The 26,170-nt window shown below is 43.1% G+C and overlaps 1 protein-coding gene across 13 annotated transcripts in view; it reads left to right on the top strand.

Annotated features, from left to right (window-relative positions):
- TNRC6B (trinucleotide repeat containing adaptor 6B) overlaps positions 1–26,170 on the top strand; it is a 249,751-nt gene that overhangs the window by 147,372 nt on the left and 76,209 nt on the right. For 4 of the 13 annotated variants that reach the window (XM_042947896.1, XM_042947884.1, XM_042947886.1 and 1 more), the window contains exon 5: positions 20,268–20,285. The exons of 7 other annotated variants lie outside the window; for them this stretch is intronic. In XM_042947896.1, the coding sequence (XP_042803830.1) occupies positions 20,268–20,285 (18 nt within the window). 2 more of the 13 variants (XM_042947895.1, XM_042947893.1) reach the window with 2 other exon arrangements.

Below are 26,170 nucleotides of genomic sequence, written 5' to 3' on the forward strand. Positions count from 1 at the left end.
GGAGGGTGTTGTCAGAACTCTGGCAGCTGTTCTCAGAAGAGGCTGGTCCCTCACCCCCGGCAAAATGGGGTACCCTCTTTCACACAAAGGAAACAGGGAGGGGAACCCGTGTCCAACGTGGTGTGCTGGGTAGAGCTGGCTGGGCTGACTCCGGAGCCTAAAGTCTTTCCCTTACCTTGCACTGCCTCCTGATTCACCTGTCCTCTTGTCCTCTCCTCCTGCCAGATAGCCTTCCTCCACGCGCGTGGGAGGCTAGCTCTGAAATGGAAATGTGGTTGTTCAATTACTTTGCTTACTAGATTTCTTCAGCGCTTCCTCACCAAGATAAAGTCCAAATTTAGCCTGAAAGACAAAGCCTTTTGTGCCCCTGCTTATCTTAGACCCTTCTCCTGTCATTTTCTAGTTGTTCTTAAGGCTCCACCCACCCTCTGCCTCAGATTGTTCTGCTCCTGCACTGTCCTCAATCTGACAGAGTGGTCAAGATCACTGCGGAAGCAGACCTGTGTTTGAAACTCAGCTCTGCCACCTACTAGCTCTGTGACCTTGGACCCTGCCTGGAACGCGCTCCTCACCTTGTCTCCCTAACTGAAGTCTGTTCTTTAACACTCTGAACATGGTCCTCTCTGGAGAGGCCTTGCTGGCTTCCTGATGCCTTCACCGTCTTAACCATTCCATTCTTAGCCTCTGCACCTACTGCTGTTGGCACTTTGATTAGTGTCCTTACTGCCAGCATGTATTATTTACTTAAAAGCATACCTTTGGGTACAGATTAGCTTGGAGTTTTTATGGCCTTTGGGTATGGACACAGGCCAAGGTTGTGGTCTCTGTATACCGGGTTTCTACATGCTTGCAACATGCATCAGCTTCCCTTGTGGCTGTGGTCTTGCTCCTGCCCATGTGCCTTGCCTTTCACCAGCTGGGTATTTTTCATTTCATTTAGAAATAGTCTCTTTTTGGGTCGCCTGGGTGGCTCAGTCAGTTAAGTGGCCAACTTTAGTTCAGGTCACGATCTTGCAGTTTATGGGTTTGAGCCCTGTGTCGGGCTCTGTGCTGGCAGCTCAGAGCCTGGAGCCTGCTTCCGATTCTGTGTCTCCCTCTCTCTCTGCCCCTCCCCTGCTTGTTCTCTGTCTGTCTGTCTGTCTCTCTCAAAAATAATATATTAACATTAAAAAATTTTTTTTAAATAAAAAGTCTCTTTTTAAAAATATTTATTTTTGAGAGAGACAGAACACAGGCAGGGGAGGGGCAGAGAGAGAAGGAGACACAGAATCTGAAGGAGGCTCCAGGCTCTGAGCTGTCAGTGTATAGACCGAGGCAGGGCTCAGACTCAAACTGTGAGTTATGACCTGAGCCAAAGCGCCCCTCATTTAAAAATAGTCTTAAGCAGTGCTGTCCAGTAGAACTTTCTCCAGTGATAGAAATATTCTGAGGGCGCCTGGGTGGCTCAGTTGGTTAAGCGTCTGACTCTTAATTTCTGCTCAGGTCATGATCTCACGGTTGTGACCTTGAGCCCCACGTTGGGCTCCATGCTGAGCATGGAGCCTGTTTGGGATTCTCTCTCTCTCCCTCTCTCTCCGCCCCTCAAAAAAAGAAAAGAAAAGTAATATTCTACATCTGTGCTATCCAGTGTGGTGCCCAGTAGCCACATGTGGCTTTTGAACATTTGACATGTGACTGGTATGACTGAGAAACTAATTTTCACATTTTATTTAATTTTAGTTCATTTAAATCGCCCCATGTGGCTAGTGGCCACCATATTGGACAGCTCGGGTCTTAACTGTTAATAATCGCTTAACCCTTCCTATTAAATGACACTGTGTCTTCTCTAGTTTGTAACTTCTGTTATTTTCCTCTTCTCTTTCATGGGTAACTGTTATATACTGCAATGTGTGCAGTGTCTAGAGTAATAAACTTGTGTTAAAATCAAATAAAGTACTTAAGGCCTGAACTCTACATTTAAAAATAGTTAAAACGGTTAAGTTTTATGTCACAGATAACTTATCACAATAAAAAGAGAGCACTCGCTTAGTGAGGGGACACGAAGCCTACAGTGAAGGGCATCACGGAGGTTTTGCCAAGCAGGCAGCACCCTGAGTATGAAAGGTATGAGCAGCGGTCCAGGGGAAGGAGGTGACGAGGAGCTGCCTGCCCTGGGTCTAGAGAGGCTGGCGACCAAGTGAGTGCCAGGCCTTGAAGAGGTCTGAATGGCAGGCTCTGGAAATGAGGCTTGGTCCGGAAAGTCATGGAGGGATTTTAAGCAAGCACTGGCATGTTTGGATTTTATTTTTATAAAAATCGCTTTGGCTGCTCTGTGAAAAATGTATCAGAGGATAGCAAAACTGGATCATGGGAGACATAATCAGGCTATAATAATACCAATCACAGTGATAATTATAGAAGCTAACATTCAGTGCTGCAGAGATTCAGGCGGAGAAGACGAGAGTGTGGGAATGCAATGGTCACACGACTAGTACTTGATAGGGTTATGGTGCCATCTCCTCCTTGAAAAATAAGATTTCCCGGGATACCTGGGTGGCTCAGTTGGTTAAGCGACTGACTTTAGCTCAGGTCGTGATCTCCTGGTTCATGAATTCGAGCCCCATGTCAGGCTCTGTGCTGACAGCTCAGGGCCTGGAGCCTGCTTCAGATTCTGTGTCTCCCATCTCTCTGCCCCTCCCCCGCCTCTCAAAAATAAAACATTTAAAAATTAAAAAAAAAAAAAAAGATTTCCTTATCTGGAAAGGTCTTTACCATTTTGCAGTGCACTACTGTATAAGAATAGCTAACCCAAAGCCAACTGAGATGCCATATTCTTTAATCACTCTTTAAATATGGAAGAAAACTCAATGTGACAAATAATGATAAAATAATAAATAAGGTCTTCGCCTTAAAAGTAATGCAGATCAGGGGCACCTGGGTGGCTTAGTTGGTTGAGCGTCTGACTCTTGATTTTGGCTCAGGTAATGATCCCAGGGTCGTGGGATCGATCTCCACATCAGGCTCCATGCTAACCATGGAGCCTGCTTGGGATTCTCTCTCTTCTGCTGCCCCTTCTCCCCCATGCGCACGTGTGTGCACTGTGTCTCTCAAATTAAAAAAACAAAACAAACAAACAAAAAAAACGCAGATTAGTATTAGTAGGGAAGAGAGGTGGCTGTGGCTATGAAAGGGCGTAGCACAGGATTCTTGTAACAGAACTGTTCCGTATCTTGACTGTGGCGTGATGGTCATACAAATCCACATGCGGCAAATGGCAGACAACTAAATACACACATAAATGAGTACATATGAAACTGGTAAAATCCGAGTAAGGTTGGTGGATTACATCAATGTGAATTTCCTGTTTGTGGCATTGTACTATAATCACGTAAGATTTGCCATTGGAGGAGACTAGGGATCTCTGTGTATTTATTTCTTACAACTGCATGTGAATCTATAGTTATCTCCAAGTAAAAAGTTAAAACAAACAAAAAAATTAGGTAAAGCAGGTCCCTCTTAGAGCTCCTAGTTTTCCGTATCTGGTTTCTTCAGTCACAGTTTTCTACAGAAGTGACTTGTTTTGATTAAATTTGACATTTTGCTAAAGAATACTAAGCTGTTTTGTCAATTCTGAGATCTACATTTTCTTCTTCACCCTCTAATATCTTTGCAGTAAGGATGCATCTTAACAGTTCGTGGAGACTTGGCAGTCTCACTGGTGGCAGCTTTTCTTAGTGGCACCTAAAGTATTGGTGTGTCTTAGCAAAATCACTGGCATCCTGGATTTAATACCTTTGGTTAGTGAGTCATCCGGCTATGTTGGAAGGAACAGTGGCTGGTAAAGTTATGTTAGGCACTTTTTATGTGGTCTGTCAGTTATTAAGTGTGTGTTTTCTCAGCTTCAAGCTCAGCCTTCTGTGCTCTTTGTAATGTTGAAGCTGGGATCCTACCACCCACCTCTGGTTGCCCGCCTGGCTCTTTGTTAGGTATTGTGGGGGGTGGGGGGGACGATGCAGAGAAGGAAGAAGGAGCCTGCGTCTTCCTGTCTGCTTCATCTTCCCCTGAGGGTCACTTGAGCAATACTGCTTTGCTCCAACAGCAGCAGCAGTTCCTTCCCGTAACAGCAGCTGAATCCATCTTCCAGTTTCCCCAGTGCTTTCAGGACCAGCCTTATTGCACCCCCCGAGGTGCTGGCACCCCACCACAGCCCCCTCCCTACTCAGAGGTCCATGGCGGAACTTCTTCACTCGGTTCCCCAGCCTAGGACAGCATTGGTGTGCTCTCTCTCTGTCTCACTCTTTTTGACTTGTCAGTGAGTTAATAATTTTATACCTGGTTAGCCATTCTTTATATTAAAGCCTCTCTGTTAAAGTAATGAGTGTGGTCTGTGGCCTGCATGGACCTTGACGATACTAGTGAAGTTAACAGAACCAGCAGTATGTGCATGGACTGCATCCGGGCTTCTCGTACATGCTCTGTTCTCTGCATCCAGTGACCTTGTTAAAATAGAAATCTAACATTCCCACTTGAACCCCGCAGCGGATTCCCATGCTCTGCGGACAAAGAAGAAACCTGTTCACAGGGCCTGCAGGGCTGTGGCTGGGTAGGCTCATTGCTACTCCTCCTCTCACACTTCACTTCCCTCGTCTTTGTGATCTGGCCACCCTGGCCGCATTTCAGTTCCTCAGCAGCCAGGTTTCTCCTACTTCGTAGCCTTTGCTGATGTGGTTCCCCCTGCTTAGACCACTTCCTCTTCCCACCCCCTTGTCCTTAGGCCTCCTTCCTTTAGCCTCAGTTTATAGGTAACTCCCTTGGGAACACCCCTCTCCCCCCTGACAGGTCTGCACCCCCAGCACATGCACACACAGTATCATGCCCCTCACAGCACTTACCACAGTCTCAGTGGATGTTTCTATGTGTTTCTCTCTAATGACTGTCTCTTTCCCCAATTACTCCATTAGCTTCATGAGGGCAGGACTAAGTCCATGTTGGGTTTTTTCTTTCTTTTTTAACTGCTGCGTCCTAAGTGCCTGGCACATTGTATGTGCTCAATAAATAGTTGCTGAATGAACAAGGATATTGTAAAATAAGTATTTGTCCAGTGTAGGAAGGGACCACTTGGGGATGTCTTAATGGTGAATCAGTTTTTATTATAAGCTAAAAATTTTTGAGAAAGCGAGTTCGATTACTATGAGTCTTGCTGTGAGTTAGGTTTACTTCAGTAAAAATACTGACAAGGAGCCAAACCCTGAGAAAAAAATTCACTTATTAAACTGGAAGCCATGGTATGTTAGATTGCTGCCTTCTGTGGTATTTGGATGAAAAACATACGAAAACCCTCTTGAAGCCTAATTCCTATTGTGGTTTCTGTATTAGCACCCCTTCCTTAAAAGACAAACATGAAGCTATCCCAGTTTCTTTCTTTGAGTTGCCATTAGTCCCAAATGGGAGATTTTGCTACCACATGAACATTCTAAAACTTTCTCTTCACTCACTACAGCGCCTTGTGTTTGACGGGCATAACTGTGCCTTTGCCTGCCTTTCTGCTAGGTCTGCTCAAGCTCTTGGTCGAATGGGGGAATCCTGCCTTAGCAAGGTGTGCCCTGCACATGTCCTTTCTGGGAGCCCATTAGCATACTCTGAAAATTCCTTCTGACTGTGAAAGCATTTCCTTTATTGCTTCTTGTCTTCCGTCACTGCATTATTGGCGTCTACCTTTTTGTGGTTAACAATAAAAAGTAGAGACTGTTTCTTGATACAGTTGTCCCACATGGTATTTTCCAAATTACTCTTTTGTTGAAATTGGATTTACTAATTCTTTAAACTTGCTCTAAAATGTTAGATGACGGGCTGACACCATCTAGCCCAATTTCTTCTCTCACAGGTGTGACCCAGAGCCAGGTGAGTGGCCTGCCCAGAGCTCTAGACCCGCTGCCTCATGTGGTCAGTGCTAGTGAGGACTGTGAACCCACCGTGTGTAAGGCAGTGTCAGGAAAGAATACCGATCCTTTGGAACTCACATCCAAATCATTGTTGCTTTAAGAAAGCAGACTGTAGTGGGGCGCCTGGGCGGCTCAGTCAGTTAAGCATCCGACTTCAGCTCAGGTTGTGATCTCACGATTTGTGAGTTCGAGCCCCACGCCAGGCTCTGCGTCGATGGTTCGGAGCCTGGAGCCTGCTTCAGATTCTGTCTCCCTCTCTCTGCCCCTCCCCCACTCACACTCTGTCTCTTTGTCTCTCTCTCAAAAATAAACAAACATTAAAAGAAAGGAAGAAAGACTGCAGATATTGAGAAAAATGCCTTAGCACACTGTGAAAGTGCAGTGTGAAAGAGGAGTTCCCAAGCTGCCTGAGCCAAGAAAACATTACAGGAACAAGTACATAACCCTTCAAGATAACTGCTTTGAGGGGGACAAAACTTAACCCGTCTCAGTAAATCCTGGTATGATTGTTAAGAGCTCAGGCTTATTTCTTTCTAATGTGGTTTGTAGTGTCATGGCCGCTATTTTCAGGGTGCTTATAACATTCTTAGAGACAGTGACCTAATTTAATAGCAATAAGTCTAAAATTCTATTACATAGTGCCTTATTGATCATTGATAGTGAAGAGTAGAATTCTGAGCAGCAGGGGTCATGCTGCCAGGAAAGCTTTTGTAGGCGGGTGACTTAAGTCAGCTGCGGGGTGCAGGTGCATGGGCATCTCATTCCTTTAACAAGCATTTATTGGATGCCATTCCTGGACCACGCATGGGTGGCACAGGGGAGTGCCAGAGAAAAGGCAGGAGGTGACAGTGGGTTCTGGTAAAAGGAATTGAAGGTTTATAGAGGGATGTGGTAGAGGAGACCGGGGTGTAAGTTGAAGCCACGTGAACAACAGGCTTTGGGAGCCAGGCTCAGAAGTGGAGGCTTGATCCTGACGGGTGGGGCAAGTTCGTTGTCAAAACTGGAATACTTTTGAGGAGCAGCAGGCTTGAAGCAGACCTCCAACGCCTCTGGGAAGCAGGCTCACCTGGCTTTTGAGTTTTCAGGCTGGTCTGGCCAGATGACATTACATGCACCCACAGAAGAATTAAATTGCTCTTAGGGGTTATCTGATTAAAAGCCAAATGAACTTTATTGTTCCAATTACCCCACTGTGTAGAAAGTGTTTACCACTTCCTCTCCCTGGGAAACTAGGCTGAACCCCTTGAGGGCAGGGCCTGTGTCTGTCTGGTTCACCTCTGTATCCCCAGGGCCGGGATAACGGTTGGCACTTAGTAGGACAGTCAGTATTTGCTTAGCAACAAGACTAAGTGCCCTGGGCCTTCAGGAGGCCTTCCATTGGGTGTCACGGGAAGGGGTAGGAAGAAGTGAGACTTGAGCTGGGAAACTGCAGCTGGAGGGAAAGATACATGAAGGAGTGAGAAAGACATTTCTGGAGGTGATGCCTGGAGGATAACTTCAGCGGAGGACCAGGCCTGGGAACGAGGATGGGAGGCTAGAGGTTCTTTGATGGCAGTGGGAGGAAAGGAAGAGACCTGGATGTGGTGGCAGGTGCCATCCACTTTTGTGTTGTTTGGGCTCTCCACGGACTCCCTCCCCTTCCCCCCTGCCCCGAGTAGTACCTCCTCTCCTAACTGCCATTCACCCTGCAGACCTGGGCTGAGTACATTGGTGTGGGGAGTGGCCACACAGGCCTTCTCACTGTGCCTTACACGCTCACCAAGTTGGTTTCCTGTGCCTTTCAGACTGGTTCTTCCCCCTCCGTAAATGGCTCCCCTGACACCCTACACCCCCCATGGCCTTCCCCCCCCCTCCCCCCCCACCATTCAGAGCTCAAATATCACCTCCTCAGAAGCCTTCTTCCTTCACCTTTTCCAAAAGAACCCATTCTCTGCCCTGTCCCATTACCCTGTCTACTTCTCTTCACGGGATCAATCACTACTAAAATCATATTACTTGTTAGTCTGCTGGTTTACTGCTTGTTTTCCCTTATTGGAGTAGAAGTACCATTTCTGTCTTTTTTTCCTGTATGCTGAGTTGAACTCACCAAGTTGTTCCCACCCTTTACCTTTCAGACTGGTTCTTATCCCCTGGCGGGCCAGTGCAGGGGAAAAAATACAGTTTATCACAGAGGGAGACCCTTTGTTTAAAAAAATATCTGTAACTTAACTAACTGTAAACTTAGGGACTTTATTAGCAACAAATCGTGATACAGCTTATAATCGATGCCATGGAGAAGCTGCCGCAGTAGGAGTACAGCACGTCCTAGCTTGAGTGCTCTGGCCTCCTTGCCCTGTGCCTCTAAACTGGCTACTTGTGGGTGATGGAATGTGTAGTAGGGAATCCTTATTGAAGGATGCTCAAATTCTTTTTTTTTTTTTTTTAATTTTTTTAAGTTTATTCATTTTTGAGAGAGAGAGAGAGTGTGTGTGAGCAGGGGAGGGACAGAGAGAGAGAGAGAGGGAGACACAGAATCCAAAGCAGGCTCCAGGCTCTGAGCTGTCAGCATAGAGCCGACGCAGGGAGGGAACTCACAAACTGCGAGATCATGACCTGAGCCGAAGTCGGATGCTCAGCCGACAGAGCTACCCAAGCGCCCAAGGATGTCCAAATTCTTGATAGCTGTGGACAGGCCACAGGGGTCTTGGAGCCCAAGCCAGCATCCTGAGTAGGACCAGGAGCTAGGATTTAGAGTATGACAGTGGGTATGTGTTAGAAGTGGTTTGAGGGAGGGGTGGAGGTTTGAGCCCCCTCCCCTTCCCACCCCCACCTACTGGGGAGCCTTTGTCACTCTGTTAGCTTTAGAGTGACTTAGAAGAGGGAGGGAGAGACTCTGAATCTACGCTGCTTGAGGCAGAGAGTGATTTTTGTGAGTGTGTGTGCACACAACTTATTGTTCAAGTGTTTGCTTAAATCATTTTATCTTCTTGGAATTTTTTTTTTTTTTTACCTTTTGGTTAGTACCTTGAAGGCTTAGTTGTGGTGCTCAGTGTTTCATGTCCCTTCTCCTTTCATCTTTTTTTTTTTTTTTTTTTTTTTTTTTTTTAAGCAAAAGATGCATATGTAACAGTGCAAAGCTTAATTGTGGAAACCCCAAGTTGGTCAAAAGAATTGGCAGGCATTGTGAACACACTCTCTTTCTTCACTTTCCCTTCCCTTTTAAAGGCTTTGTTTTAGGAAAAGGGAAATTGGTGTGTTTGGAGAGCAGTTGTTAGCTTTCAAGACTGGACTCGTTGGTCTAATTTGGTAAAGGCCTGCAGCGTGTCAAATAAAATGAATGAAAAAGGTGAAGCTAAGGCAGGCACGTAGGGGAAAGCAAACTGTAAATTTTAACTCAAAAGCCCCACCTAATACGCTTTTAGCAAAAAGGCCTGGCTGGTTCTGGGAAGCTTTAGGTTTCCTGATGATGGCAGCATCCCTCTAAGGTATCCCATTTCCTGCCCTTCCCACCTCACGCACCCCCTGGTTCTGTTGATACCTGTAGCATTCTGTCTTGTGTGCTAGAAGATTCTAGGTCTTCCACCATTCCCTGTGGCACAGCACAGCACATAGTTTCCTTTTGTCAGGATGTTGTTTCCTTCTCTTAAGTGTGTGGACTATTTGATAGGAGTTCTTACCCGTATTCCTAAGTCAGGTCTCTAGTATCCTGCCCATGTTTCCAGAGACATGTTCCTGTACCAGCTGAGCGCTTAGGAAGGATATAAATGCAAACTCATTTTAGTTGCTAGTTTTCTCTTGAAGGTAGTACAATTAAGTGAAGATTTGACTAACTTCTTACCCTGTTTATCGACTCCTCCTGTCTACTTTCCTGTTGCCCCTCGCTCTAGGGTTCCCACTGGACATTCTGCCCAAAACCGTCCATACTTTAGGTGTCCTGTATGTTAGAATTAGATGGTTGCTTGGTGAGTGTGGAGTCCATACAAGGGGTGTTTTAATGGAAGGATTTCAATGGCTAGTGTCCTGAAGTTAAGGTGTCCTGGCCTGTCCATCTCTCTTTCCATTTTAAAGTGTAGCCAGGAGGCAGGATGACTCATTGCTAATAATTCGGGCACTTTCAGCCCCCAGGAGAAGTAGAGAAAATAAATTTTTGCCCTTTGGAATCTCCCCTGACCACCTCTCTTGTGTGTCGTCACACCATCTCATAGCCCCTCACAGAGGTACAATTAGGGAGCCCCTGAAACCTCCTAGTTGTCATTTGCAGCTTGTGTCTGAGAAGAGTTTTGTTCTACTGTCATGGCTGATCTGGACAGCCTGCGTCTCCGTGTGGGGTGGGCCGTACAGTTTCCTCTGTGCCACACCAAACGCACAGGCGTCAGGAGTAAGGAAGAGGTTTAGAGAGAATGGGGAGCTGACCCAGGGGAAATTTCTTGGCTCTTTGAAGGCCTTGATTGGAGTCAAAGAAAGGGAGGGGATTTGTGCTCCAGCTGTGGGAGCATGTGGGCCAGAGCACAGAGAGGAATGAGGCCTGTCTAGGGATTTGAGGGTTCTCACAGAGGGATCTCCTTTGGTGACCCTGAACAGTGATCTTCTGAACTCAGGGTAGCATCACTGCCTTGACCACTCATTTGACTTCCAGATCCATTTCATATTGCTTATTCAAATCAAATAGATTATTGGAATTTAAAAAAATATCTTTAAGTAATTTCTACACCCAACATTGGGCTCGAACTCACAACCCTGAGATCAAGAGTCGCATGCTCCACCAACCAAGCCAGCCATGTACCACAATTATTAGGTTTTTTTAAATTTAAACTCTTTATTTTGAAATAATTGTAGAATCACATGCTAAATAACATGCTCACATGTTATTGTAAAAATAACATGCTAAAAAAAGGAAGCAGGCGGGGCGCCTGGGTGGCTCAGTCAGTCCAACTTCAGCTCAGGTCATGATCTCCTGGTTCGTGGGTTCAAGCCCTGCATCAGGCTCCGTGCTGACAGCTCGTAGCCTGGAGCCTGCTTCGTGGATTCTGTGTCTTCATCTCTCTCTCTGCCCCTCCTCCATTCATACTCTGTCCCTCTCTCTAAATAAAAAACGTTAAAAAAATTTGTTTTAATTGTAAAAGAAAAAAAAAAGGAAGCAGGCAAACCAAGAAATAGACTCTTAACTATAGAGAACACACGGATAGTCACCAGATGAGAGCTAGATGGGGGGATGGGAGAAATAGGTGATGGGGATTAAGGAGTGCACTCATGACAACCATTGGCTGATGTATGAACTGTTGAATCACTATATCATACACCTGAAACTAACACTACACTGTGTGTTAACTAACTGGAATTTAAATAAAAACTAAAGAAAAAAATGGTTGTAAGAAATAATCTTGTGTATCTTGTCCTGTTTCCCCTGTTGCTAACATCTTGCTGTGTGACCTTGTTTAAAAATTGAATTATCTGGTCAAAAAGAGTATACGGTCATCTTAAAACCACCCAGCTTTCCCTTCTCAGACACATCAGTATTACTCATTTTTTATGTTTCCTTCCAGGGAGTCTCTATTCATACACATATGGTAGCATCAAGTGCACTTCTTTGTATCTTGCTTTTTAAATTTAACAACATACCTTGAAGGTCTGTTTTCATTAGTACATAAGAAACTTCCTTTTATATATGCAATTATAATCTAAGCTTGTGTGGATAACCTGTAATTTATTTAACCAATCTCCTAATTGATGGACTGTTTCCAATCTTTTGCCATTACAAACATGTTGCAACGAATATCCTTTACATATATAATTTCCCTCATGTGTAATTACTTTCCTGTGATATGTTCCTAGAAGTGAGGTTGCTGGGTCAAAACCTATGTACACTTTAATTTTGATAGGTCAAATGGTTCTCTCTGAGATTGTACCAGCTTATACTCCAACCAACCCTGTATGTGAATGCCTTTTTCCCTGACACCTTTGAGAGTACAGTGTTTTTACTAAATTTTGTCAGTGACACTTTGGTAAGTGAAAAGTAGTCTCTCAGTATTAGTTTTAATATACTGTTCCCTTGTAAGGAATGTAGTAGGTCATCTTTTCATAAGTTTTAGAACTTTTTATCTCCTCTGTGAACTGTTCATTTCCTTCATCCACTTTTCTATTGGATTGTTGGTCTTTTCCTTATTGATTTGTAGAAGCTCTTTCTGGAATCTAGCCTTATGTGCTATAGGTTGCTGATATCTTTTTCTCAACAAATACTAGTTTGTTCTTGGTGGATTTATCATATTAATCGTTTTAAAGTTTTTATATATCTGTATTTTATACAAATATAGCAATTGTTTATGGATTCTGAGTATGTATCTTAGTTAGAAAGTCTTTGGGGGCACCTGGCTGATTCAGTTGGTAGAGCGTGCAACTCTTGATCTTGGGACTCCGAGTTCGGGCCCCACATTAGGTGGGGCCTACATTACTTACAATCTTAAGAGAAAAAAAAAAAAGAAAGGCTTTGTTCATTCTAATTCTGAAAAGAAAAATTCACCACAATCTCTTAAAGTGCTTTAGCTGTTCCCTTCCTTCCTTCCTTCCTTTCTTTACATTTAAATCTTTTCTCTGTCTGGACTTTAGTTTCATTTAAGGTTTGAGGTATGGGTCTAATTTTATAGAGAGTCGGGGTGGCTCCTGAGGACCTTCTCAGAAATGATGACCTCTTTGAATTACCCATAGCGCTTCTCTGGTGCTTTATGCATCATAGTTGCTTGATGTGGAGGAGAAAGAGGACACCAGTGCAGAAGCAGCAGCAGCAACAGCAGCCCATGGGCTGGGTATTGTTATGTGTTTTCCACCCACATTCTCTAATCAGCGCAGCTTTTCTTCAAGATAGGTAGCGTACCCCCATTTTATAGATACGAAAACTGACTTAGAGGCCAGATAATTTGCCCAGGTTCCTGCCATTAGTGTCTGAGACCCAAGATACATACAGTTGATTTGAAAATTGCCAGACTCCAAAGTCTGTGCTCTTTACCAGACAGCCTTGGCAGAAGGCTCTGCTTGTTGTAATTTACCATGCTTGATATGGAATTGTAGGAGGTGGAATCAAAAGAACTTTGAAGAAGTTGTTGGAAACTGAAGGTCCTAAAACACAAAGGAATACAGAACTCTACCGCATGCATCCGTTCACACCCACTCGACTCCACTTACATATAGAAAGTGTAATTCTTCACTATAAGGAGAAGAAAGATCTTGATACCTTAAGAGAAATTTAAGTATTCTCTCAGAGAAATAGGATATTTACACATAGCTATTACTGAGATTATCTATTAAAGATCACAATGGTAGATCATTCTCTAAAAATTTCCCTCCGGTTACGTAAATTAGGTACAAACCTAATTTAATACACCATCTTAAGTGGAGTTAGGCATTCTGTCTTTGATCCTGAAAAATTAGACACAGGTCAGTGTTGGCTTGGTTGTTACCAAAATATAAATCCTATTTTAAATTTTGAGTCATTTTTGCACTGGGGTTTAATTTTAGTTGAAAAATTAGGTCACGTAAGTTCATGAGTTAGCTTTACACTGTAGTTGGTTACTTATTAACCTTTAACATGCTTATCTTTCAGAAATACACATTTCCTCAAGGTAATTCAGTGATTATCTTTCAGCTTGCTAAATTTAAGTGACAACTGCTAGCACACAAGAACACGACTTTCCATTTTGACTATTCTGAAAATAGAGCACAAATTAAGAGCATTGAGAAGTAGGGTACGACTGTCACCTGTGGAATCCTGAATTCAGAGTTGATTTCCTTCTCTGCTAATTTGCTCAATACCAAGATAAGTGTCACAAATAGCACCCTTTCTCAGAGGATTTCCAGAATTAGAGTAACAGGCACCAGCTTAATAGAATGGTAGTGATGCAGTATGATCAGGAAGCGTATACACTGCCTAGTTCCCTTGCTCTTTGCAGTAGCTACTGTGTGATCTCTGAGGAAAGTTCATGTCTTTTCTAAAATGCTTGTTGTTGTTGTTGTTGTTTTCTTAAGGCAGAGATCTACAAATGAGTGCAAAAATGACTTTCCTGGGGGGGGGGGCTGCATTATGACCACACCCCTAATGCCCCTCCTACCTTGTCAGCATGGGATATACATCAGCCTTAGGCATGGTTAGAGGAGAGGCAAATGTTTCATTGTTTGAATTCTCTTTTGATTCCTTAAAGTTGAGTAATAATGCTCTTGAAAATTTTCATTTAGCCGTATTTCTTATGTGTGCGACGTAGCCATGAGAGAGAAAGTGGTTTGGTCAGTGAGAAAGGAGGGTCCAGAGCCTAAGGATAATGGCTCCCAGTTGAGGGCACACATGATCCAATTCCCTTCCCCTGTTTCAGTGGCAGCAAACCTCCCAGAACCTTCCAGAACCTGCTATACCATCTCCTTTGGGAGTGCACACATGGGATCTGAACCTCAGACCAAGGCTTCCAAGTCAGCATCTTCAAAGATGAGGCCCTGGTGTGGATGGACATGTTTAGAGCATGTGAAGCATTTTGATGTCCTAGCCACTGAGTTAGTCCTTGGTGAGTTTAGATACCACGTACTCTTAACAGTCATATGTCACACTTCAATTGCTTTAAAACTGCCTTTAAAAAAATTTTTTTTAATGATTATGTATTTTTGAAGGAAAGAGAGAGCGTGAGCAAGGGAGGGGCAGAGAGAGAGGGAGACACAGAATCCGAAACGGGCTCCAGGCTCTGAGCCATCAACACAGAGCCCGACATGGGGCTGAAACTCACAAACCGTGAGATCATGACCTGAGCTGAAGTTGGTCGCTTAACTGACTGAGCCACCCAGGCGCCCCTAAAACTGCCTTTTAATGGAGTGTCAGCTTACTGTAATTTTGGTTGAATTGTTAACAGTCTTACTGATTTCAAAGGTCAGTTACATATTTATTCTTTTAATAATATAATTGTGTTGGACCATGCATGGAAGCAGGCAGAGAAAGGGAAAAACAACATAAAAATAAAAGCACCTAAATGTTTATGAACATAGCCCCACTTATCTGCTGTTAATAAGTTGTCAGGTCTTCTAAACACGTGTGCCTCACAAGTGTGGATTCTGATTGATCCACTTTTCTGCCGAGGAACTCTAGATTATCACTGTTCTGTAGTGAGTAGTTCTTTCCGAAGCCCTTCCTTAGACTCTTCATTTCTCTTTGCTTTCTTTGTTGTTGAATGCCAAGGGCAGAGTGCTTGTCTGGCTTTTGTGGGTTTGTCTGGCCCTTAAGGTTTAAACATGGTTTTTAGTGGCTCCAAGATATAAATATTAGAGTATGTGGTATAGCTCTCGTCATGGTGTTGCCCCTTTGCCTGTTTGGATATTTGTAAAACTACCACTCACTTCAGATGGTCTTTAGGAGCCTGGCCTAAAGTGCTTTCAGGAGTATGTATGGGAAAGTACTTTCAGGAGTAAAACGTGAGATGTTGTTAATAAAGATTTATTCACCAAATTAGCACAGTAAAACCTAGCAGTTCCTTTGAGCGAAGAAGCTAAGCTTAAGGCAAGCAAAACCACAGGAATGGCTGAAAATTGAGCAGATTTGACTCAGAGTTCCCACCTGAACACACCATCATGTGTTACCAATTGAATGAAACTTCAAGCGAAAAATCCAGTGAAGATGCTGGTAGTTTATGGTGATCCAGAATGTTAAGTGAAATGTAAAGGTAAAGGCTTAAAAATTCAGACGTTCGCTCCTCATCAGGGAAATACAAATCAAAACCACACTCAGATATCACCTCACGCCAGTCAGAGTGGCCACAATGAACAAATCAGGAGACTATAGATGCTGGAGAGGATGTGGAGAAACGGGAACCCTCTTGCACTGTTGGTGGGAATGCAAATTGGTGCAGCCACTCTGGAAAGCAGTGTGGAGGTTCCTCAGAAAATTAAAAATAGACCTACCCTATGACCCAGCAATAGCACTGCTAGGAATTTACCCAAGGGATACAGGAGTACTGATGCATAGGGGCACTTGTACCCCAATGTTTATAGCAGCACTCTCAACAATAGCCAAATTATGGAAAGAGCCTAAATGTCCATCAACTGATGAACGGATAAAGAAATTGTGGTTTATATACACAATGGAATACTACGTGGCAATGAGAAAGAATGAACTATGGCCTTTTGTAGCAACGTGGATGGAACTGGAGAGTGTGATGCTAAGTGAAATAAGCCATACAGAGAAAGACAGATACCATATGGTTTCACTCTTATGTGGATCCTGAGAAACTTAACAGAAACCCATGGGGGAGGGGAAGGAAAAAAAAAAAAAAAAAGAGGTTAGAGTGGGAGAGAGCCAAAGCATAAGAGACTGTTAAAAACTGAGAACAAACTGAGGGTTGATGGGGGGTGGGAGGGAGGGGAGGGTGGGTGATGGGTATTGAGGAGGGCACCTTTTGGGATGAGCACTGGGTGTTGTATGAAAACCAATTTGACAATAAACTTCATATATTGGAAAAAAAATAAAAATAAATAAAAATTCAGACGTTGACTTCCTAAGATTTCTTTTACAGGTGATTTCATTGCATTTAAAAATGAAACTTGATACCCATTCTAGGAATGTTACCCACACAGAAGCTCCAATTTAAAGGTTTCATCTTTTAGGAACAGTGTGCGCACACTGGGTGAAATTTCAACTGATAAAGAGATCTCACTTATACTGGTGTATCAGTCAGGGTTCTGTCAGGAAAACAGGCCATTCAAGGTATTCCTTGCAGGAAAGATTTTTTTCCCCTTTCTTTTCTTTTTTTATTTTTATTGTAGCCCCTTATTGAGGTATAACTGACATATAATAAACTGCTCATATTTGAAGCGTTCAATATTCGTTCAGTTTTGAGTTACATACAAACGATGATGAATGTATCCTTTGTTCCTCAAAGTCTACTTGTGCCCATTTGTCAATACTCCTTCCTGTCCTTTTCTTCCCCTCCCCAACTCCTCAGTAACCACTGATCTGCTTTGTGTCACAGTAGTTTGTGGGGGTTTTTACAATTTGATACCAATGGAACATACAGTACTTCTTGTCTAGCTTATTTCACTCATCGTAATTTTGAGGTTTCTCCATATTGTGTGTATCAATAGTTCATTCTCATTGCTGAGTCGTACTTCATGGTAGGCGCTACCACTGTTTGTTTATCCATTCATCTACGGATGCCTGTTTGAGTAGTTTATAGTTTTCAGCTATTAGAAAATACTCGTTTACAAAGTCTTTGTATTGGATGTATGCTTTATTTTCTCTAGGGTAAATACCTAGGTGTGGAATGGCTGGATCGGTATGGTAGGTGTCTGTTTAACTTTGTAGAAAACTGCCAAACTATTTTCCAAAGTGATTGTACTATTTTACATTCCCACCACAAGAGTTCCAGTTTCCAAAACCAGGTGCAGTCAGTCTTTTTTTAAATTTGGACATTCTAATAAGTATGCATATGGTAGCATCTCACAGTAGCTTTAGGGTTTTTTTTGGTTTTGTTTGTTTGTTTTTAATGACTGATGATGTTGAACATCTTCTTATGTGCTTATTTGCCATCTGTAAATTTTCTTTGGTAAAGTGTCTTCTAATCTTTGGCCTCTTTTAAAAATTGTTTATTACCGAGTTTTGAGAGTTCTTAATACAAATGGACATTAAATTCTCGATCAGATAAGTGATTTGCAAGTATTTTTTCCCAGTCTGCAACTCTTTTCATTTTCTTACCATTATCTTCTGTAGAGAAAGAAATTCTTAATTTTATTGAGTCAAATTTTCTTTTATGGACTTTACTTTCAGTGTTGTACCTGTGAAATAATTTGCCTAACCCAAGGTCACAAAAATTTTCTTTCCTACATTTTCTTATAGTTTTTAGGTTTTATATTTAGATCTGTTATTTATTTTGAGTTAATTTTTATATGTAGTGCAAGGTATGGATTGAGGTTCATTTTTTTTTTTTTAACATATGTTCAGTTACTCCACCATGATTTGGTGGAAAGTCTAGCCTTTCTCCGCTGAATTGCTTTTGCACCTTTTTTGCAAATCATTTGTCCATATCTCTGTCAGTTTATTTTTGGAATCTATCTTATCCCAGTGAACTTTTTGTCTGTCTTTAGACCCATACCCCACTGTCTTCCTTACTCTACCTTTCTTTTCTTTTTTCTTTTCTTTTCCTTTTCCTTTCCCTTTCCTTTTCCTTTTCTTTCTTTCTCTCTCTCTCTCCCTCCCTCCCTCTCTCCCTCCCTCTCTCTCTCTCTCTCTCCCTCTCTCTCTTTCTTTCCTTCTTTTTTAAGTATTTTTAAATAGTCACTACTCTCAACATGGGGCTCAAACACTCAGTCCTAAGATCAAGAGTCGCATGCTCCACCAACTGCACCAGCCAGGTGCCCCGGTTACTCTACCTTTATAACAAGTGTGGGTGTCAGGTTGTGTGCGTCTTCCAACTTTGCTCTTTTTAGAAGTTGTTGGCTTTTCTGGGTTCTTTGAAGTTTTAAAAGGAGGTTGTCAATGTCTATTGAAAGAAGAATAATAAACACCTTGTGAGATTTTGATAGGGATTGTGTTGAATCTGTAAGTTAATTTGGGGAGAATCTATATCTTAATATTGAGTTTTCTAATCCATAAATATGGTATATGGTATACCTCTTCACCTACTTAGGTATTTAAATTTTTCTCTTCTTTATTATTTATTTTTTATTATTTATTATTTATTATTATTTAAATGTTTTATAGTTTTCAGTGTTGGTCAGACTTATCCCTAAGTATTTCATAAATTTTGATGCCACTGTAAATAGGGCTTTTTAAAATTTCAGTTTCTATAGCGTGCCTGGGTGGCTCAGTCGGTTAAGTGTCCAACTTCGGCTGAGGTCACGATCTTACAGTCCGTGAGTTTGGGCCCCGCATCAGACTCTGTGCTGACAGCTTGGAGCCTGGAGCCTGCTTCGGATTCTGTGTCTCCCTCGCTCTGACCCTTCCCCGTTCATGCTCTGTCTCTCTCTGTCTCAAAAATAAATAAACGTTAAAAAAATTTTTTTTAATTCAATTTCTATTGTTTGTTTCTATTATATAGAAATACAGTTGATTTTATATATAGATTCTGTGGCCTAAAACTTTGCTAAAGTCATTTATTTATTAATTCTAGTAGCTTTTTGGGGGGCTGGGGGAGTGTAGAATCCACTGTATTTTCCAAGAAGGAAAGACTTTGAAAGTTAGTCTGGGGGGAAAATTCAGGGAGGCCACTATTATTGTTGAGGAAATTAGAGTGCCAGGTCCCTAGGAAAGTAGTGATCTCAGCTGCCTGCAGCTCCATTATGGCTTTAACTAATCAGGAAGCTGCTGTAAAAGTGGAAAGTCCTGTCTGCTGCTGCCTGTGTGTCTGCTCAAAACTTTCCAGAGCACAGTGACTTCTGCCTTCCAAATCTCACGTGGATGTGCCTCACTTCAGCTCATCAACCTAGACAAATGGAGAATGGGCTTCTGAGATATGTAGTTCCAGACCTTTTCCTGAAGTGCAGGGAGGACTAGGGGGTAGCAATGTTAGGTTGATAATCTGGCACAGAGGGCATTAATAGAGGTACACGTAAGGTGCTGCACTCAGTTGTGGAGAAGTGACTTCGTAGTACTGTGGAAAAATAGGGCTGTGAGATGGTTGCAGTTCAGTAAGATGTGATTTCCAAGAAGATACACAGGCTCTTTGAAAGTACTGGCAGTGGTCTATTTTCTGGGATAAGGAAGTGGCAAGGCCTACTTTCATGCTGTCTTGCCCAATAATTGGATGAGTGTACACAAACTGGAACATGTTTAGGGGATTATGACCCCCGTATGAGGGGATAGAAAACCAGATCACCCGGGCAGGATTGGAAGCACCAGGGAATGCCTCAGGGGTGCATGATGGGTGATTACAGATGCCTGGAAAACGTGCTATATGCAGTCTGGGAAGGAGGGCTTAGGACCAGGGGCAGAAGCTGTGAGGAGACCACTTCTAAGGCAGTGTATAAAGCACTCTTGCACAGCTGGGCTAAGGTCGAATAGCAGGTCTGAAGATTCCTTTGTTCAAGATCACCTTCAGGAAGAGTGGTTTCAAATTAGATGTTCTTCCTTAGGCTCATTGGATACAACTTTTGCTACATGGACTTTCTGAAAGTGAAAACGAGTTCTTTAAATATATTATTTTTATTTGGTTTGAATAATTCTAAATAAGCCCATTCCTTATTGCATCTCAAGATACAGAAAGTGGGAATTTGTGAGAAGCTTAGAGACAGAGGCTGTGTGCAAAAGTCTTATTGGTTCTGACACTCGCATTCTTTTACATGTTGACATCTCTGAAATCTGTGTCCGTACATTTGCCGTCATCCAGATTTTTTTTTTTTTTTTTTTTGCAGGTACATACATGGCACTACGTGAGTTGTTTAATTGCATTTTAATAGGTCTTTGTAAAGATTATGCTGTAATTTGGCACTGAAACACAGATGGGAATAACAAGGCATAGGCTTGATAGTAATGAGGTTAGTATTTATCCTTGGAGAAATGACTGCAATTTCGTATTTTCTTGGAAAGCAACAACCAAAAGCATTATGCTTGTGCTGTTCAGAGTAAAGTCCAGGGACCAGCAGCTTGTTAGAAATGGAGAATCGTAGTTTACAACCCACACCTACTAAATGACAATCTGTGTGTATGTTCCCATTTTAATATCTGTGTGTATGTTCCCATTAAAGTTTGAGAAATATTGCTTTACATAACCTCATATAGGAAGATAACCCATTTGTACAAGGAGCTGTGTTAAATTTTGTTGCTGGCATACAAAAGAATTGCCTGTCACATGTCACATGATGCATTTGAAGACAGGAGAGATTTCTATATCCCTCTAAATGGAAAGTGCATTTACCTTAATTTTTCTAGGTTTAATGTTACCATTTTCTTCCCATGAGCCACTCAGTGTTAGAATGATTTTTATGCCTCAGTGCTGTTTGGTTTTGTCTACTAATTTAATATCATGTGTAAATTACATTAGCATCCCATTAAACTCTCTCAGTCAGAACCAGCAAATGAAAAAATGTTAACAAATCCAATACAGATATTTGGAGTACCCTAGTATGTAATTTCCTCTGCCTGAATGGATATATTCCAACATGCTTTCTTTTTGTGTGCATTTTTAATTAAAACACTAAATGCATACTTCGAACACTTCGTTTGACTCTTTCCGTGGCACTTTTTTTGTTAATTTTTTTCACTCTAGATACGCACGTGGTATCATTAATCCTTAATTGGTTCTGGTTGTTAATGGTTTGGGGTCTAGTTATTTTCTTACTGTTTTATAAATTGCCAAGATTACCATTTGTCTTTTTAAGGAAGTAAACGTCCATACAAACCACATATATTAGACGTACTTTGGAAAGCTCTGTATAAATCTGTGTTAGAGCTCTCAGGGTGCAGACCTCAGAATTCACTCCTGCAGGTGCCAGGGGTTTGTTCAATGGTGACACTATCTCACTGATCCTTGGGAACCACACGTTGGAACTGGGGAGGGCCCCATGGGCACATCTTCGTCTTCCTGCACGTTCAGGAAACCGTTACTACAGGTGTGGCCTCTGCTCCCTGAGAAGATCTGTGCCCTGTACCCTGTCGGTTCCCTGCTAAAGTCACACACAACACACTTTATTGGCAGAACATAAATCACATCTCAGTCTCCAGTTGTGAGGGAAACAGACTCAAGGGAACTTGGAACTGGTGTTGACTGAGCCACTTGCACGTACCCGCCACGAAGTCAAACAGGAGCCTATATTACTATTCTATCACTAAAATTCTCAGTGAAAGAACCATATGGTGAATTATGTGGTAGGGGAACACTTTATTTTTTTTTTAACTTTTTTTTTTTTTAATGTTTTATTATCTTCTTCTGGGAGAGAGAGAGACAGAGCGTGAGCAGGGGAGGGGCAGAGAGAGAGAGGGAGACATAGAATCTGAAGCAGGATCCAGGCTCTGAGCTGTTAGTACGGAGCCTGATGCAAGGCTTGAACCCGCAGACCACGAGATCATGACCTGAGCCAAAGTCAGATGCTCAACTGACTGAGTCACCCAGGAGCCCCGGCAGGGGAACACTTTAAATACCCCTATGGTATCATATTTATCATGTATCTAATGTACTTAATGTACTTGATTGATAAAACTATAACGACTTGAACATATTAGGGTGAATTGTAGACTGTAGAATATTTTTGGAAATGCAATTCTGTGGATGTCAGGACTAAACAATTTCTGAAATTCCTTTTGACTCTTACATGACTTTCATAAAGAGCTCTTTACAAATGGTTTAAAATAGAAGTCCTTGGAAAAATTTTTAAACAGATGAGTCAATGTTGAAGCTTTTTTTTTCAATTAAAATTTTAGCTGAGATAATTGTAGGTTCACATGCAGTTGTAAGAAATAACACATAGAGATTCCAAGTGCCCTCTGCGCAGTTTCCCGATAAGTAGTTTCTTGCAGATCTAAAGTGTAGTATCACAACCGAGATACTAACATTGATACAACTCACCGATCTGACTGAGATTTCCCCGTTTTACTTGTACCAGTTTGTGTATATTCTGTTTAGTTGTCTGTAATCTTACCACAGGTAGGTTCGTGTATTCACCGTGACTATGAAGATACAGAACAGTTCCATTACCACAGGGATCACTAGTGTAACCACACCTGTGGGACTCCACTTCACCCTCCTTGCAGCCCCCTGACAACCACTGTCATTTCAGAAATATTATAGAGGTGGAATCATACAGTATGTAACCTTTGGGATTGGCTTTTGTCACTTAGCATTGTTCCCTGGAGACTCATCCAGGTTGTTGCTGTATTAAGAGTTGGGTTTTTTACAGTATTCGTTTGCTTCTGGCATGTTTCTCATGCTAGGTGGATCTGTTGTATAAGTTCACATCTGTCTGCCTCAGTTGTGTGGAGTTGGTTATGAACTGGGACCAGAAGTGCCCCCACACTTATTGACCACAGAGCGTCGAGGATAGGTCTCGATGCTCTTTGATGGGGCAGTTATCCAGACCCTAAAGAAAAAGAAGATGCTCTTTATTTCTGGAGACATTTTCCTGTCAAGTTGAGACCTGGGTGTTTATCTGAATTGAAATTCTTATCATCTTTCCACTCGGTTCAGCACATTGGTGGTTACTGCTTTCAAGTATGAAATTTTGAATGTATGAAGCATGATGGGCTTGGGCGCATGAATTCAGGAACCACTGGTCATGATTCTAGTTGTGGAAAAGAGATGACAAGGCAGAAGATTCTAGTTTGTGGGAAAAAAAGTCGTTCTCTTACCTGGATTGTAAGAGGTCATGAATTCACATGCCCAAGGTCTGGTCCTTTCAAAACACCAAAGAAACTGCAGGCTGTCCACAGAGTACCCAGAGTGCTGGTAAACATGGAGGTCAGAGCGTGAAGAACACAGGTTCCTGCCCTGACAGTGTCATCTGGGCTGTGAAGGGTGGGAGATACAGCCGTCTGAAAAAGTCGAATGGAGTCCTGGGAAGACCAGCAGCACAGCATCTTGTTTGCTGCTGAATTCTCAGTCTCTAGCACAGTGCTTGGCATCAAGGAGTCCATGAATGAATGAGTGGATGGATGGATGAATGAATGAGGTGGAAGGGAAACTTTTAAGAAAGAGTGCCCCATTCTTTGGTGTGAGTGAGGGATATTAAATATAAGCCCAGAAAGCTCTGAAGAGCGTGTGTGGGTATTTGCTAGGAGGGGAGAGGGAAGAGAAGGAGGGGGATTCTCCCCCCACCCCCCAAAATGAATAAAGCCTTAAACTCACACTATGTACTTCCCCATCTCATGGCCCTTCTACTTACTCTGCCTGGTTCGTCACTCCCCTCCAGATAATTTTCTTCATTTAGGTTCACTCACTGCCTGAGAGAGGCCTTCTGTGAACACTGTGTAAATTAGCCCACTCATCCTTTGCCTCAGTCCTCTCTAGCCTCTTCCCCAGCTTAATTTTCTTCCTGGCATTGTGTATGTGTCCATCTCCCATCTAGAACGTCAGCTCCCCGAGGGCAGGGCCTGTCTCTTGTCCGCTGTTAAACCCCCAGTGCCTGGCACTAGTAATTCAGTGTATGTTAAGTGATTTGATTCGTTGTTTTGAGGCTGTTCTTTTGAACACGTGTTCCTGGGAAGGGATAGAAAAGTTGCCCTCACTCTGTAATCATGCATTTGGGTAACATTTGCATGGAGGGCCTGCTGTGTCCCTGGTATTTGTGCGTGGTGCGTAAGATGAGTAAGGTCGGCTCCCTGCATTCAGAGACCTCTTCGGTAGCAAATGCTCACTTTTCTCAGTGTGATGGGCAGTTTGAAGGAGGCATGCCAGCTGTCTGTGAGGACAGAAGCCACAGCTCTCGAAATGTTGACACCTGAGAGGAGAGGTAGGCTTTTGTTTTGTTTTTTTTTTTATGTTTATTATTTTTGAGAGAGACAGAGACAGACAGAGAGCAAGCTGGGAAGGGGCAGAGAGAGAGGGAGACACAGAATCGGAAGCAGGCTCCAGGCTCTGAGCTGTCAGCACAGAGCCCGACGCGGGGCTCGAACTGAACAGACCGTGAGATCATGACCTGAGCTGTAGTCGGCCGCCCAACCGACTGAGCCACCCAGGCGCCCCAGGAGAGGTAAGCTTTTTGACTGATGGGGAAAACAAGAGATTTTGCAAGTGTTGGTCTTTATTCAGTGATGAGAAGATAGGTCCCAGTTAATTTGAAAACTGTTCATTCCAAGGAGGGCCCCTGCTACCCCTCCGACCTCACCCGTCGCTTTCTCCCTTCCTCCCTCTGCTCCAGCCTCCTTGCTGTTCTTCACACCTCGTCTCGTAATGCTGTCTCCCAGGTATCCACAGAAGCCCTCACTTCAGTGGAACTCAGGCCACTTTATCAGAGAGGCCTTTCCTACCCGTGTTATGTAAGATGCTACTCTCTTCCCTGTCAGCTGTCTCCATCATACGTATATTTTTGTTGTATATTTTGTTTGTGTCCTGTCTCCCCCACTGGAACGGGAGCCCCCCCGAGAGCTGGGGTGTGGTTTTGTTTCTGCTGTATCCCCAGTGCTGAGAAAAGTGTCCGCTCGTGTTAGGCACCCAGTAGCGGTCTGTTAGGGAACAGATTGGTCTCTGGGCATCCTGGTAGAGGAGAGGTGAGACACAGACTAGCCCCAGGCCAATCTCGGTTTCCCAGAGCCAAGTTCGAGGCCACCCTGCTACAGGGAAGTCCTTTCACGTGGTCTGAGGCTGCTGGTGACTGACAGCAACCAACACCTCAAGGGCCCGGCGACAAGCCAGGGCAGTGGTTGCGGGGGTGTCCAGAGGAGGGCACATTTCCTATGAATTGGAGTTGTTCAGGGAGCTCCAGTGGATGGATATGACGCCAGGACTCGACAACAGGATAAGAGGTATGATTGGGCCACAGAAAGGAGGAAAGTTTTTCTGTCAGATACGCGGAATAGATGCGGAAAGATGTGGAAGTTGGAACTGCAGTGTGCGTGGCCTTGAATGTGAGCTCTGGGGAGTTGCCCAGATGGCACCGTCCTTAACTTGCCCTGTGTGGTGGTCCTAGACACTCCGGAGCTTTTGAATGTGTGATGCAACAGGTTTTTAGTAATGTCAGCACCACTGCTCTTCAGTGTTCTGAACTTGTGAGCAGGACAGGAGTCCTCTTCTGCCTCGCTTAGGTGAATATTGGGTATTTTCCCCTTTATTCAAGTATTGCCTTTCTAAAAAAAAGTTATTTCTACTTCTTTCAATTAATGGTTATTGTAGAAAAAGAAAGAAAGAAGGCAACTGTTGTATTATCTTCACCTTAGACATTCTTGAAAGAAGTTTTGGCTTTTTACTATTCTAGATTTATTCTAGATTTCAGTGTTTGCACTAGCATCTGGCTGTGTATTTAGGGCTGAGGGAGAATATGAATGATTTCTTCTCCTTTCAGACTTGGAAGTAGTTGATAGTTAAGTGGGAACAAGCTAGTCACCTGACGCTTGTATTTGATTGCTGGATGGGAGGTTTGATTTTTGAGGTGTAAATACCTTTTACAGTGTAGGCTTAAACACGAGAATTTAGAGCAACGGTTCTCTCCCCAGAGTTTTTTTTTTTAAGTTTATTTATTTTTGAGAGACAGAGAGAGAGCGAGAGCACAAGTGAGGGAGGGGCAGAGAGAGAGGGAGACACAGAAGCAGGCTCCAGGCTCTGAGCTGTCAGCGTAGGGCCTGACGCAGGGCTCAAACCCACGAACTATGAGATCATGACCTGAGCTGA

This window comes from Panthera leo, chromosome B4 (genome assembly GCF_018350215.1).
Source record: "Panthera leo isolate Ple1 chromosome B4, P.leo_Ple1_pat1.1, whole genome shotgun sequence".
NCBI lineage: Eukaryota > Metazoa > Chordata > Mammalia > Carnivora > Felidae > Panthera > Panthera leo.